General features: G+C 37.7%; 1 protein-coding gene across 3 annotated transcripts; it reads right to left on the bottom strand.

Annotated features, from left to right (window-relative positions):
• Positions 1 to 568: 568 nt before the first annotated feature.
• Positions 569 to 11499, bottom strand: LOC131775977 (cotranscriptional regulator ARB2A homolog). 3 transcript variants are annotated; one of them, XM_059092105.2, is made up of 13 exons: positions 11353 to 11482; positions 10970 to 11016; positions 10316 to 10424; positions 9409 to 9489; positions 8449 to 8549; positions 7675 to 7737; positions 7402 to 7523; positions 6980 to 7043; positions 5997 to 6071; positions 5713 to 5832; positions 5328 to 5441; positions 3538 to 3622; positions 569 to 2746 (listed from the first exon to the last, which is right to left on the bottom strand). In XM_059092105.2, exons 3-13 carry the CDS (start codon positions 10359 to 10361, stop codon positions 2067 to 2069), a joined length of 1551 nt encoding a protein of 516 aa, XP_058948088.2. In that variant the 5' UTR covers positions 10362 to 10424; positions 10970 to 11016; positions 11353 to 11482; the 3' UTR covers positions 569 to 2066. The 3 variants fall into 3 exon arrangements, with proteins under 3 accessions (XP_058948088.2, XP_058948089.2, XP_058948087.2); XM_059092106.2 differs by having other exon boundaries at positions 9409 to 9486; XM_059092104.2 differs by lacking the exon at positions 10970 to 11016 and having other exon boundaries at positions 9409 to 9486; positions 11353 to 11499.
• Between the last annotated feature and the right edge of the window lie 5005 nt (positions 11500 to 16504).

Below are 16504 nucleotides of genomic sequence, written 5' to 3'. Positions count from 1 at the left end.
GCACTGTGAGAGTAAAGCATCTTGCCTAAGAACACAACACAATGACCCTGGCCAGGGCTCGAACGATGATTAACAAATGTCGATGTATTATAAAATGAAGTCTCTTTTTTTGTGCACAAGTATTCTCTTCATAATCACTCATTAGTCAGCCACTGAGTTGAGTTGAAAAATTTACCCAAGGGATGGAGTAAAGTTTGATGGCCCCTTACCCCCTCCTCCCAAACCAAAGGACAGTTCTTCACCTTCACTGGTTTGCCGCCAACTGTGGTTAACCCTTTGCTATCAGAGACCTCATTACAATGGCTACTGTGTCCCTATGAATGGTTTATGAATTTGCTTAGTTTTATACCCTCTGCAGTAACAATAACCACTTGAGAAGGCACTGGTTACAAATTAAAGCAACTTTTCAGTAGTGTCATAGTTACATGGGAATGATGAACATGTGAAAACTACAGGAAAAGTGACTGCTTCACTCAGCAAAATCTATGACAGCTTGTTCAAGCTTTTGAAATGCTGGGGAAAATATAAAATCTTCTTTACCAAAACATCAGTTAAAAGAGGAAACACATCAGCTACTGGACACTTTAATTCAAGAAGATACTTATGTGGACACATGCACTTAACTCTTTAACTCCCAGAAGTGATTAACATAAAACTTCTCCTTACAATATCCATACATACAGAAAATAGGTAATGAGAATATTCAAACTTATCAGGTAGAAGCTGCTATCTTGAACTAGCACCAAGTTCTCATAACTAATTTACAAGGAAATGTGTAGCAGCTACAGGGGAGAATTAACAATCAGATCTTGGGAGTTCAAGGGTTAAATCAACATATTTAGTAAATCATAACTTTTAAAACATCATTTCTTTTTTCATTCTCTATTGTATGTTGCAGGTTGCAATTTCTAATTTACTTATTTCAAATTTATTGTACTTTTTGGTGTCCCTGTGTGTACTCTTTTAAAGCTTTGACATTTTAAGGTTTTTTCCCTCCTACCCTGGTTAGCTACAATGCTATTTTGCAGACACAAAAAAGTATATCCTATGTGTCATTTCATAAGTGGTAATACATTTGAATGACTTAAAATTCTGCAAAACAGCAACAAACATTTTGTAAACTGTTACATGTTCTTTAATGTCATGCTTGAAGAAGGAAATAATCAAATAGGGTGGCACTTATCATTTATCAGAGTTTGTGTCATAGCACATACAACATAATAGTTTTTGTGAGTTAATTGATGGGTAATTAACTATGGGAGCTCTTTGTCAAAGTTTCCAATATATGTGTGAAGCTATCTATTGCTTACTAATACCACTCATTCAACTTAAATCAAAATGCTCTACACAATTTATTTGACTATACTCAGATGTCAACTAAAGTCACCTATTTCAGACACAAAGAACTTTGAAGTTTATACCATTAATTGTTGATAATACTCTTAAAATTTTTTTAAAGCCATTAAGTCCCACTAGTGACCAAGACAGAATTTCTCCTTACACTATCAATGTGATATCAAGCAGACTAGTAATGAGAATAAAGAAAATATCAATTAGGGGATTATTGGTTGATCCAATTCCAAATTCTCAAAACTAACATCACATAAATTGTTTGGCAAACAGTAAGGAGAAATACTCATGAAATCTTGGGAATCAAAGGGTTAATAGTAATGCAATTCTCTTGATCTAAGGTCATCAATGAATAATTTAGGTTAAAAAAATGTACTTTAGTTTAAAAAACACCTGGTGATGGCTTTTAAAGAGATTTCTTAAATAATCTAGTGGGCTATCACTATAAGCAAAGCATCCAAAGCTACAGTCAACCTTACTTTTTCAACTTCAAATTTTTCCATGATTTAAAAGTATGTCATGGTAAAATATTGCTTTAATATTGTACAACTCAAGTGTGCATAAGAAAACAAAGCAGACATGAGAAAAACAAGACATTGCGATGTTTTGAATTGCCAGCTGGATGATTCACCTGCCTATAACATTTGTTTTGCATGTCACTATTACCAAATGTTGCACAGAAGAAATAATGTTATTCATCAAACTTCTGTTCCATTTTAATCTGCATCAACTTCCATGTGAGTTTCATCTGCCTGGGACTTTGTATCCCCTGTCTGGGTTTGGGAGGAATCCTCCTTATTGCCTGAGGGTTCCTCTTGAGTTAGTGACACATCTGCCTGAGTCTGGGAGGTTTCTTCTTCAGTTTGCGCGGCATCTGCCAAAGTCTGGGAGGAATTCTCCTCCTTAGTTGAGGGTACCTCTTGGGTTTGAGACACATCTGCCTGAGTCTGGGAGGTTTCTCCCTTAGTTTGTGTGGCATCTGCCAAAGTGTGAGAGGAATTCTCCTCATTGGTTGAGGGTACCTTTTGGGTTTGTGACACATCTACCTGAGTCTGGGAGGTTTCTTCTTCAGTTTGTGTAGCATCTGCCAAAACTGGGGAGGAATCATCCATTTTTCTGGGGGCTTCTTCCTGCTCTTCTGAGGCATCAGCTTGAGTCTGGGAGTTTTCATTCGATTTGCTTGAGCTTACTCCATCATTTTCATTTTCAGGGATTTCCATTTTGCTTTCAGCTTCATCAGACAGACTTCCACAACTGTCCATTGGGGTCTGACCAACTGATGTGTCACCCTGCTTTTCAGAGCTATCAGTCTGATTTGAAGCTTTAAGCTTCTCATCAAAGAACTTAAAGATTGAATCAAAAGCTGCATGTGAAGTGACCTCATGTTTCATTGTACCTAAAATAAACGGAAAAGAAGTTATTGCATATCAGTCTATAACTAAGAAATATTATGGCACTTCATAAAGTAATTTTTACTAAGTTGTAAACAAAAATAACTCAGTATCATCCTCAGAAAGAAGATCAAAATAGTTTTACAAAAGGTGTATCACAGAACAAGAAATTTTTTAACCTCACTGTGTTTTTTTCTTTAACCATTACTAAGTATTTTCCACTCTGTTCTATTCACATTTTCTGTAGGACTTTCAAGGAGAATTTGTTTCACAATCACAAGCTTCCTAAATTGGTGATAATTTCCTTTAATCTCCTGGTCCTTACATTTGATTCAAGTGCAATACTGTTAAGAGAAATTAGAATCCAGTTATTTTTGGGGGTTAAAAGGTTAATGGTGCAGATGTTAATTTCCTATGAATGAAGTGTGTTCATGAACTGAGATCAATAACAAACTCTGCTATTATGTTTGATATTTATTTGAGACAATTAACCACTTTAAATGCTTCCTATTACAGTGTCCCCTTCCCCTCTGCCTTGCTCTGTGTTGTTCACTGCCACAGTGTCCTGAGTATCTAGCAGATTAACACTGCATGGAACAGAAGAGGCAACAGGTGTCCCTACAGGGAGTGGTGCAGGTGTCAGTAGCAGACAGCCTCCTTTGGAAGATGCGTGCTATTGACTCATGGTTGAGGTGCAAGAGGAGAAAAAGTAAAAAAACCCTGTCCTATAATCCTTGAAAGAGGAATTTACTGAAGAGGGTGTAGAGGGAGAAAAAAGAGTTATCTATCTTCTCACCAGCTGAGACCAGCTCACAATCAGCACCTTTGTAATCTATGATGGTATCCAGAGGGAGGTCTGAAGAGACCCAGTTGCGTGCATGCTGCAACAAAAATGACAACAACAAACTTTCATTAATGTATGACTCATCAGACCTTTTTAAATTGAATGTCAAAACTAATACTTTCAAGATCCTATTTGTTATATCTGCTTAGGGTTAGGGTTATATCTTATGATGCAATCATAATTAAATGATGTGATTATCATGATTATAATTGAAATTAGGGCAACCAACACCAAGAATTTGTCAGACTAATAGCAGAGCTCGCAGAGCGTAGCCCCATAATTATACAAAATAGTTGTAACCCATCAAGCTGAAAAAATTTGGATGTACGACTGCACAACCATATGACCATACGACCGTTCGACCATACAAGGTGCTACTTTTAACATGTGTGGTCAACTGTACTGCGGGCACGCCAATGCCATGGCTTTGTTCAGTAGTCCAGTGGTCAGTACACTGGGCTCCGAGTCGGACAACCCAGATTCTAGTCCTAGCCGGGCAAGGCATTGTGCCCTTGAGACATGCAGGAAAAAAAAAAATTTGAGGTCCGCTTTTAGGCTTGGCTAAATCTATATATTAATCAAGAAGTTCTTGACCTTGCAATAGTTTCCTTTATTTTTACAACTTTAATGTTTGATTCAGGGGTGACACTTTGGAGGGAAATTAGATGCTTGTCACTCTTAGAGGGTTAACCCTAAGAGTCACTAGAATCTAATTTTTCCTAAGAATATCACCCCAACACATCAAACATTAAGGTCAAGAGAATAACGAAAACTACCACAACTTGAAGAAGCTCTTGCTTTTTAACCCTTTACACCCTAAAATCAGTATGCATATTCTCCATACTGCTTTTAACACATTTCCTAAGATGCTGACAAGGAGAATTTGTTTACCAATCAAAAGCTTCTTTCATTTGTGATCATTTCCTTTATTCTCATGACCTTAACGTGTAATTCAGGGGTTATATTGTAGGGAGAATTTGATGCTAGTCACTGTTAGGATTTAAAGGGTTACACAAATTCTCCTTTTCAACATCTTGGGAAATGTGCGGATATGTTGAGATGTGTTAGGGCGTAAAAGGTGCAGACCATGCACAAATTAAGAGTTTTTTTATATCTTGGGTTTAATGTTTAATGCTCTTGATAAGTTTTCTTCCAGGCATCTCGAGTAAGTGGATGAGTAACCAGAGAAACACTGCAAAGGAAACAGCAAAGTTTGTGGATCAATATCAGTATCTGGGCAACTGCCCACCTACCCCTCCCCTAACCCAACATTAATCTTAACTTGTTGTCAATTGACTGTTGTTGAGTTAGGGGAGGGGTAGGTGGGCAGTTGCCCAGATACCAATATACTAGCAAACTTCTCCAAAAGCAACAAGTGCTTGTGGTTTCAGTGGCTACTCAATTCCAAAGCACCAGCCACTATAATTATTCAAAAGAGTTAAAAATCTGTCTAGATTGTACATAAATTTTAACCTTTGCAGGCTCATGATTTCTTATGATCAGCATCTACCAATCTGTGCATAACAATCCTCTAGCAACAACGTCCCAGTATCTCAGTGAAAATATATGAAAATCATTTGATATGTGAACTGCAGTTGAAGAAACAAATACAGAAGTGATCCTTGCAGTTATGAACACTACTCATAATAAGTAGTAGTGAAAATAATGCCTGAAAAAAAAATTCAGGTCCATATGCAATTTGAACCCATGACCTCTGCGATACCAGTATCTGTTCCCAGTACCTTTTTCATCCATGCGCTAAGTTTCTTGTCTGCCCTATGGTGTGAAAGACTGTGCACCGAGTCTGTAAAGGCAATGGCTTTTACCCTTTCCATGATACCTTCACACTTTTGAAGCTGAAAAAAAGAACAGTGCATAGAGGTTTATTAAATATTTGACCTGAACCAGTTTACAATGCAACTACTGATACCACTATCTCTCAAACAAATCAAATTAGCCAATCACAGTTTAGGAATAAAAAATGACTCCATCTTGGTTTGGAAGTATCAATGGGACATCCTCTATTGCATAGTGTTATCATTTAACATTCAAAGTTTCACCATATGCAAGCAATTCAAACAAAAATTCAAACAAAATTCAAACAACATATTCAATGTGTTCAATTACCCCTTCCACAATGACGATTCCTCCATAACTGTGGGCCACAACAACTATCGTCTGAGCTACAGCCTTTGATATGAAGTTGTCCCATACATAGGAAAAGTGCTTCTCTGGGGATTCACTGCCCTTAATAGGAAAAAGATGGAGTATATATTAAACTCAGTTAAAGTTAACAGTCTCTAAGTTGCATTATTGAATTTCTCAGGTAATAAAATTAACAATCAACAGGTTCACTATCCAGTGAAACAATTCCTTGACTGTCAAATTAAGGTAATTTATAGGTACCCTACCCTGATGATTTTTCTACGTCCTTTTGACCACACATAGTTTTCATTTCCATTTGTGATAAGAACTCCATAACCTTCCTATTCAAAACAAACAAACAAAACGAAAAAGAGGAGAATTACTTTCATCATCAACCTAAAGACATGCTTTAAATGGGGGTTGGTGGGGTTGTACTCTAAAAGTTAGCACCTGGTCCCTGCAATATCGATTGAGAGGTTTGACTTCATATTAGGGCCAAGACACCATTCAGACTTGGTACCCATTTAGTGGTACTGTGTCTGGGGACCAAACAGGACATTGTTTAGACACACTGGTGGTCTGGAACAAGTATTTCTTCTTAGCACTTGTGCAAAAAGCTTTGCGCCCAACATTCTTTTTGTAGTTTGCAATATGTTTATGCCATTTTAGTGACTGCATGGCAGGGAAGCATGGAAAGAAAGCACAGGAATCAACAAAAACGTGTTCAGACAAGTTCCAAGTGGTGCCCTTGGACTACCCTTGGAGCTAGTGCCTGACTGTCTCAGGGTATGGTGCTCAGATTTTTGCTTGGGCACCAACAAAAAGCTTTGTTCAGACTGGTGTGACATGTGACAAGTGAGAATTGATCCAAACAGATATCAGCTGTTTTGAAAATGAAATACGTTTCAAGCTGCCAGGTTGGATTGCATGATGCATTACAGTTATCGCTATTATTCTCATGATCTCCTCGGGACTCCCACAAACAAACAGGTACTGTAGGATGATAAGTATGATTTTTTTGGCACCCATTAAGAAAATGCAACCATTTTGCCTGCATTTGTTTCTAATTTCCATTGCAGTTGGTTCTTGTTTCTCAATTTTTCTAAACAATCTCATTAAAACAAGAAATTCTTGCCAATTTGACAGCAACTCATTCCACCATTAGAGTTTTCCTTCAAGAGAACTTACAATATTTTGAAAGGTACTTGCATTCACTCCCTAAAAATATTTTAAACATTAAATGTTTTACCTGCATGGCCCGTTTGATGTATGGCAACATCGTTCCACTCTTCAAATCATCATTAATGATTAATCTAAGAGAAACAGAGACAATGACAAAGTAGTTCAATGAATTACTGCTATTACTCAAGAAGAAGTGATTCTATGATAAATCCCTATCCTACCACAGACCAAGGAAGATCATAAAAATTACCAACAAGAAATTATACCTGGAGGAAGAAATCCTTCAGGGGAAGATTCAAACAGTGTGTACAAAGCTAAATATGGGTGAGGACAAAAACAGATGAGGTACCCTGGTACATGTATATTAAAAGCAAAACAGCAAAGAAACTAACCAAAGAAAACAAACAAGCTAACAAACTGAAAAAGAGGAAAGAAAAATAAAATACTAATTAGTTGCTGTACAAATAAAAAAAAAAAAAAAAGTTGTACCTTCTTGCCCACTGTCCCGCTCTGACCACACCACTACCATGAATTAGGATCATCAGCTTGTCACTTTTCATTGCATTCTTACTCATGAAAAAGAAACTTTCACCTTCATCTTTGGCATCAAACTAAAACAAAAATAATGGATTAGAAGATAATTTAATTCTATTTACTCAGTCTATTTTACCTTTCTAATAAACCCCCTGCTAAAGTGTGAATTTTATAGCTTACCAAAAACACATATCAAAATTGTTGTTGTTGTGGTTTAGTCTCACTTACAGGAACAGTAACTCTCTCTAGTTCTACTTCCACCAGTAAATGATAGATATACTCAGTGATGACCTAAAAAGACACAAAAATTTATATCTATTGAATAAATCAGTATTGAAAAAATTTACTTAAAATTACTAACACCTCTATAGTTTTTTAGCCAATAAACTGAACATAGATTTTACTTGATTGAAAAAGTCTAACCAAGATAAATTGCTTCACAACTTTTTTTTCAGAACAATGGTCACACGCATGGGTAAATTAATAGCTAGAAATATGAAGCAAGATATACACTGTATGTATACATGGGCCTAAAAAAAGGTATCAGTGAGTAAAAAGGCTTACAGTATTCATACTTTTTTGTAAAAAAAATATACAAATGGTCCTGATGGTAGCTGAGAGTTATTCCAAGTAAAGAAATATAGCAGCACATCAAAGATGATTCACAGAGCATTCAATTGCGCTCGTACATTAGAAAACTGTGTGCATCTTGGAATAGAGGGTGTCTGCAGACAACTACCAGTACATGCTTTCACACAACGCAGTTGTGTATATATTGCACAATATGTCTTTACTGGCAACCAATTTGAAAATTACTTTTCTGCCAAATGACAACATGGAAATAAAGGTGTGATTGGAGCATTGCTGTTAGCAAACATCTCAATAAAAACTGTATACATACCTACAAGAAGCTTACTTGATATATCATCTAAAACTAAAGGTTTGTTGTGATGAGTACATTCTAATCAATGCGTTAAATGTTACAGTGACTACAAATCATACCTCTCCTAGTGCCTCATAATGTTTTTGGTTATATGCCCTATCACCCTCTTTCACTTCAAACTTAAAGGGTTCATCAGTCTCTATGTTTCTCAGCTTTCCTTCTGCAGAGACATAATTATAATGAAATAATTATAGAGCATTTTTCAATTGAGTGGTGTAAAGAAAAAGCCAAGCTATCAAGGAAAACAGTCACTCAAAACAAAGGAAAGTTCAAAACAAGTAAACTGCGCAATATTAGTGCAGGAAAGCGCAGGTGACCAAGTCAAAAAAAGTGGTACAAATTTTATGAATTAAACATGGAGCCAAGTAAAACAAAACTAAAGCAATCCCCAATTACATTCAACACCAAAATTAAAATTGTTTTATTTACTGAACAACTCAATAAAACAGTACTTTCGAAGGTTTCAAACTTGGTATAATATTTTCTTATGACAGCTGAGGAGAGTGAGTGAATGAGTGCAGTCTTGAAAGGGACTGTTATCAGTGACAGCGATCAAGCAGACATTTAGGCAACCAATGATTCAGGTTGCCAAAATGTCAGTTACAGTCAGCGACAACATTTCTTATAACCCTCTGTAACTCCCAAGATCTGATTGTTCATTATCCTCGCTAGCTGCCACACATTTCCTTGTAAATTAGTTTCAGAATTTAGTATTAGATCACTTAAAACCTGACAAGTTTGAGTATTCTCATTACCATTTTGCTAGATAACATGTGGACATTATGGGGAAGAGTTACATGTTCGTCACTTCTGGTGGTTAAAGTTTTAAGGACAACCTGTACTTTGAGCTACTTATTTTAAGTCCAGAATTGGTTGAGTCTAACCTGTAGAACCCAAGTCAAACTGATCACCTTTGACAGCAGTTAATAGCAGCTGTGTTCGATAACTCAATACTTGCTATGTTACGATTGACTGAGAGGGCAGTGTTCTATGCAAGATTCTTTTTTCCTGTCACAAACCTTCATTAAACTTGTATCCAAATCCTTCTAGAGTATCTGGGAAAGTATCTTCCTTTTTATTGCCTTTTGAACCCAGATCTGCTGAAGCAAATTTCAAAGAATGGTTCTGTAAACCAAGAAAAGTTTGGAGAAAGTGTCGGGGAACTGTTATCAGCAGATAGAATGCTGACTATGAATTATAGCTACTTTGCTTGATTTGAAAATGAAGTTAAAGTTCCACCCGAGTAACAAGATAGTAACAAATGGAACACAGCAAGAAGACCATTGCTGCAAATTTCAACAAGGAGCCTAATAAGGTTAAAAAATCTAGTGAGTAAACCACTGTCCAGCTGTGGAGTTTTTTTGTAGACATTATCCTCTTAACCCTTTACAACCTAACATCAGTATGCATATTCTCCATACTGTTCTCTGTACATTTCCTAAGGTGCTGACAAGGAGAATTAGTTGACAATCAAGAGTTTCTTAAATCAGTGAACACTTCTGTTATTCTCATGACCTTTATATTTGATTCAAGGAGACACTGTAAGGAGGGTTCCAATAAGGTTAAATTTTAGCCTTAAAACTGCAGAAAAATTTAGCCCTTTTAGTGTAAAATTGACAAAGTTTAGCCATGATCATACAAAAAGTTATAATCATAAAAAAGTTTCCTTTAAATCTTAACAGAAAGAAATAAACAGTTTGCCATAAAATGGACAAAATGTTAACTGTTAGCTGTAAAAGTCATCACACTATTGAGACCCAACATAAAAAGGAATTAGAAGCCAGTCACCCCCTAGGAATCAAAGAGTTAACAGCAATTTTCACAGAGAATAGCTTTGTACACCTTTGGACCCCCATCCCCTCCCTCTCACCACAGACTATTTGCTATTTTTAAACCTTCACTCTTTTTTGAAATGACTCAACTCACATTGTCCCATGTTGTCCTTCTCTCTGTTGTCTGAAAACTCTGACATCTGAACACAGCTTGGGTCACTTATTGCATCACAAGAATCTTTTAAGGGTCTGATTATGGAGATCTAAGGTAAAATTGAGTTTATAAGCAGTCTAAAGATCAGGTAACTTTCACTAAGGCATAGTTATACTTCCATTCCTGAAGGAAAAAAGTAAAGAATAATAAAATTTAAAGGATGATTTGGCTCTGGGGACAGCTGTCCCTCTGTAAGCTCTTATAGATGAAATAGAATAATTTAGTTTACCCTTTCACTACAATGCTGGGCCAAACAAACTAATCAAAAATCAGGGAACTGGATTGAAAATTGTGACAGAAGGGGAAAGAATTATGAGTTAATGCCATACATAAGGAGAGTAAAAAATGAACCGTAAGTATAGAATACTGGTGACAGGTTAGCTTATTGCAAGGGCTGGAATTGAAATCATGCAATTCAAAAGCCTTTACTATAAGCCAAAGGAGTATGGAAGTACAATTTTTAAAGGGGGTAAATTAATCATATCTGACTGAGAGGAACATTTTAAAAGGTAAACACCAGCCCTTCTGGCTAACTCAGAAGACAACAGGCTTTGGATCGAAGTTAAGTCTACTGAAATAAATTCACTGAAATACCTTTGGGTTGTGGTAGATTCTATATTTCTTTCCTGGCTATACCATTGCTAAAAATTTGACAAGTGGAAGCTACAGTAAGACCATGCAGAAGTCTTTCGAACACAATTTAAGTAAATTTGTACGTGACCTTCACCTTCTTTCACTTTTTATTCAGAATGTGCAAAAACCGAAAGCGCGCTGGAATTATCCAAATATTCCCCAAACATTCATGTTAAAATTCATCTGCATAAAATCAATAATGATCGAGTATTCACGCGTTATGATGCAAGTCGCCATTTTCGAAGACAAAACTGTATTCGATCGAAAATGGAATCCATGTCAACAAGCACTTGTAAAAACCTTCTGAGAATAGAAACCGTGAAAAATATTTTTCCACACCTTACCTGACATGCAGTTAACAAGACCAAGAGTTCCCTTCTCATATAAAACGTTTGGCTCAGCTGTTTTTTGATCAAAAGACACCCCCAGTTTTCGGTTTCTATTTCTGTTTTCAACTTCCTCTTCTCTTCCTTGGTAACCAAGCCTATGGCGGGAAACCTGTGCTTTTCCTTCCCAGTCCTTTCAGCAAATCACTCTTTTTTGAAGTGAATCTTTCTTTCTTTTCGACGTTCTAAGTTTGGGGTTTAGTACGTAAAACGAAGAGCGATTGGAAACGGACAAAAAACGCGGAAGTTTTGAGTCGGGCCGCACAACACATCCGAACATGTTAATGCGTGTGCGTGTACAGCAATAAAAATAAGAACAAATTACGCCACCTTTGCGTGGGTGCTGGGGCAAAGGAACTTTGGCGATCTATGAATTTATGTGCCTCGATTTCCTTTCGATTGAAAGTTGTTCTACTGCGCTGGACACTCCTTTTTAGAGGGTAGCCGCAAAAAGGAAATTAATCAGGAACTTCGGAAAAACTTTTGAAAAACTAGTGATAACTTGCCCAAATACTCCATGTTTGATTTTGGTCAAAAGTGAGCAGGCGGGGGTGGTCGGGTCCGCTTTCCCCTTTCTCCTCCTCGCTTGTCAAAATTCAACTCTCCCTACATCCTACCCCCGCTACCCTCTGTGAGAACTCAACATGATGGTTATACATGTCGTGAAGAACTTCCGCTGCAAGCTTTGTGTAAGGTTACAAATGACTATCTGGTCCCCAAACAATACTTCAATCATGCTACAATAAAGAAGTGAAAAGGAGGTTAGTTTCTAAAGAAACTGTGGTGTTGCGTCGGTGAAAGAGTATAACAGGGTAATTAGGTATTATCAACTGAGTTGATAACGTTAATTGGCCACCGTAAAGAGTTTCAAAGCTGACGTTTCGAGCGTTAGCACTTCGTCAGAACGTATTTCGTCATATCTCGCTCTAACGAAGGGCTAACGCTCGAAACGTCAGCTTTGAACCTCTTTACGGTGGCCAATTTACGTTATCAACTCAGTTGATAATACCTAATTTCCCTGTGACGACAAGTAAGGTCGAGGAAAAGTGATGGAAATCTTAAAAGCGGATTGGAACATATCAGAAAACAGTATAAAGCCTTTTATCGCATCTTTCTGTTAGTACAAGCGTTATGTTTTGTCAATTTAGCGGGCCCTATTTTGTGGTATTTCCCTATACGGCCAGCTTAATTCAAAATGGTTTGTAAGAATCGAATTATTCTCCCCCTTTCTGAACCCAAAGATATGATAAATCTCCTACTAACCTCGTTTTCTCGGTTCGCACTGTATGGTACGCAATCTCGTCTTTTTTCGTTCGGATTCATGTCCAAACTTTTGCTTTTCTTGCCTGTCTACGACAATTTATAATATCGTTGACTCGGCCGGAAATATAAATGGAAACCGTTTAACACGTCCAGAAGTCAAACGAGATCTGTGGTGCTGCAAGAAGGAAAGTGAAGTAGAATAGGAAACTTATCCAGTCAAGATACATCAGTGGTTGCAAGATCCATACAACGACATAAGAATCTCTTGAAGAGGTCCTTGAACTGAGGGGGGCGTGAGCACCGCCGACTTTCGCTAGTCTTGTGCGCATGAGCATTATTTTGGCCTTCTTAAACAAGCTATTTAGAGTGACTGGTGCGAAAAACACGTGACTTGATCAGAATTTTTTTTCTTGATTCAGGAAATGAAGTAGATAGATTTTGGGTTCATGGGCCAATTTCCATTTCAACTCTGCCCACTCTCTTATTCAGCCGGAAGATAAAAACATAATTATTTTTACACTGATTAATTCAACAGGTCAAAGACAGATGGTCAGCATTTTTGTCGTCAGTTTAGGTGAGACTCTGAATCTCTTGGCCTGTGCCTGCAGATTCACGGTAACGTCTGCGCATGTGCGAACGTTGTAATGGCGGGCGGTGGGGGGCTGGGTGGCGTGAATTTAGGCTGTCAGAGCCAAGTTGTCTCAAACAGTTAAAAAAAATCATGGAAGCTAACAAGTCACCAGGGTTAAAAAAGACCAGGAGCCCGTTACTCAAGTAATGGCTTCCTGAAAAGACGTATAACTTTGTTGATAAAGCTCACAGCAAAATGTTATATTCGTAATTCCGTACACACGTATAATTTAACTAAGCTTGGTGCTCGAAAAGTAACGAGCTTTCCTTTTCCTTCTTTTTAATTGTTTCCTTTTACCGATTTCCACATAATGAACGTTTCAGCTGTGTTGCTTAGTCCCCAGTGTCCCTCCGAAAGTGTGTCGATGCCGGTGGCGATCTTCCCCCCCCGACAACATTGATTGTAGCTTGGAAATAGCATAAATTATAACCGCTTCAATTTGCTCAGTGTACTGCTTTTGAATCTGATAATTAGAGATTTTGACGTAAATCAGTGTTCAGTGTCTAAAAATTCGCTCTGACGAAGGGTAACACTCGAAACAGCTTTAGAAACTCGACACAATGGCCAAATTGCAGTTATACACATTCGGTTCATAAACCCACATTAGCTTGCAAAACCCCCACCGATGCAGCTCCACAGTTTCTTTACAAACTTGCCCACTCTTTCTTTGGGACTTATGCCCGTCTCTCACCGTGCCATCTTATCTGAGGCTGCGGGAATAACGTTACAGAATGATTAACAGTCTACAGGGCTGAAGCACTTGTGTATGGCCAAAATTTTTAAAAAAGGTATTTCTTTATCAAAATATTAGCAATGTGGTGTCATATTTTCTCGTCTGAAGGAGAAGTGTATCGCATATGCATAAAAACTCTTCGTAAACTAGTCTGATGTTACTGGCTTTCGTGTAAATGTTTCCTCGATCCTTTTGAAAATTGACAAAATTCTCGAAGTTTCTCAAAAAAATTTTTCTCTATGAAACTGTAGCGGACGGTAGACTTTGGTGAAAAGGATTTGTATTCCCCCAATGAAAACGTTTTAGTTGGGTCGGTTCGCGTCCCGGTTTGCTAACACTCTATGTCAGCGACTGGCTCCCGGCTGATTGTTTACCAAAATGCACGCTAAGCTCGACCAAGGAACAGTTCGCATCATTCAAGTCATAAGATTTACAAAATCACAGCTCAACACTATCTACTACTTACTCGTATAATATCGCAATGCTGACCCTTAAACGGCACGTGAGCGAGTTCAAAGGTAAAAGTTTTAGGGTGCCATAAGTTGCTTACGTAACTTACCAGCACGTTTCTGGTCACTATGGAAATTATCCAGGTCGCTTGTGCGAACACTCGTGACTATTTGTTATGCAACAACTACTTTTACCAGGTATTAGATTAGCCAATATTGTCATGCAATGATATCGTGCTCCAAGTGTTATACAAGATTAGAGCAAAACAAGACACGAAGTCTCAAGAAGGTCAACGTGCAAAATCTAAGACAAGCTCGGTTGCATATGTTAAATATTCATGGTACAAATGGTGGTTTCGGCGAAAGTTTGAACAGAGAATAGAGCATAGCAAATTTCGTGACCTGGCCTCTTCACGGCATCACGGACTCAAAAGATTATCTGTCTTGGAAGTTGTTAGCAATTACTGTCGTTTCTACGTGTAGGACTTGGATTTTGACCTTTTCTCTCACTCTTACAACTGCAACTTAACAATATTGTATTAGTTCCGCTCAGGAAACAGTAAACAACAGGCCTTCGCTCTGTTCGCATTACACGATAAACACGAGACTTCAGAGGTCTTGATTTAGCGTGTCGTGGTCTACAACATGAAGAATCATCTTAGCTGTGACTCTCCTGGTCGTTTGATATGGTGAGACCCCTGTAGATAGGATCTCCTTTTACCTCTGTTGCTTTAGTGGTGCAGTCTGGAAAACGGCATCCGCTCGCCTATACGAATTATCAATTTCGCCCTTTCAATTTTGTCTCTTAACATCGATCCTGAACAGAATTTTGCCACCAACAAAGTCGATCCTAGCTACACTAGAACAGTTGTTTCTCAGAAACCCTGGATCTTGCGAACTATGAAAGAAAATACGAACCTCGAGACTCATGAAATTTTTATGAAGAGGTTTCGAGATCGTGAAAATATTTTGCGAGACTCGTTTAATATCCACCCCTGGTTTTCCTGTCGAATCAGGGCTTAATTCGACCATGTCCGGGGGAAACCACATCGGAAATCCAGCTGGGGTTAAATATAATCTGTAATTCATGGCTAAAGTTGTTTACTCTTAAGTCTCGGATTTTCAAACAACGGCCTAGCGGCCACTATGCTCGCCAGTCTCGGATTTTACCATTCGCCACCGTTATATCCAACTACCTCTTAAAGCAAAGTAAAAAAGATGGTTAACTTAAAGCTCGGTAAAGAAATGGAGAATTATGGTTTTTTCGCCGCGCACAACCTCTGTGGTCAGCGGTTGAGCATCAGAGCGCGTAATTCAATACAAATTTCTGAAAAGTTCACTCAATATCGCTGATGTTGTAATTTTTTTTTAAATGTTCCAAACGAGTGGTATACTTAATGAGTGCTTTACAATTAACGTTATATTGGAACTATATCTTCTCCGTTAAAGATATTTACCATTATCCACATCACGAATTTTTAAAAGTGCTATTCAGCCAATAGTCGAGAAAAGCGCTCTGTGGTCGTTTTATTTGTTCTGTGAAGATTTCTAAGCTGGACAACACATTATTTTATTTATTGATCTTACAGTTTCATTGATAACCCTCGCAAAAATCTAACGGACCTTGTTTCCCAAGCCTAACCTCTTCATGACTTTGGCCACTGCTTCAGTGATATTGTTTTAATTGGTTTGCCCTCTGAACAACATTCCACTCAGACAAATGACTTTTAAAGTGTTTTTTCTGTCTCCTGTTGACTCTTTGATTCAAATGACCGTTTCTTAACACACAACACTTCCAATATTTTAAAGATGAACGACTACATAACCTCTAAAAAAAAGGCATGTAGAATTGTGTGCCAGGCCAGCGAATCAGTTTAAAAATAAATATTTTTAACGATGAAGATATAGTTTCAGAAGCCGAAACGAAAACAAATCCTGCCGAGGGCCGGATGCAAGTACACTGAATACTTCAAAGCTTAAGACGACCGTGGTTTTTTTTTTTTTGAGTAGACAATAAAAAGAATTAATTTTCCA

This window comes from Pocillopora verrucosa, chromosome 4 (assembly GCF_036669915.1).
Source record: "Pocillopora verrucosa isolate sample1 chromosome 4, ASM3666991v2, whole genome shotgun sequence".
Lineage (NCBI taxonomy): Eukaryota > Metazoa > Cnidaria > Anthozoa > Scleractinia > Pocilloporidae > Pocillopora > Pocillopora verrucosa.
Note: the sequence above shows the minus strand (reverse complement) of the source record. Positions and strands in the feature narration are given on the sequence as shown.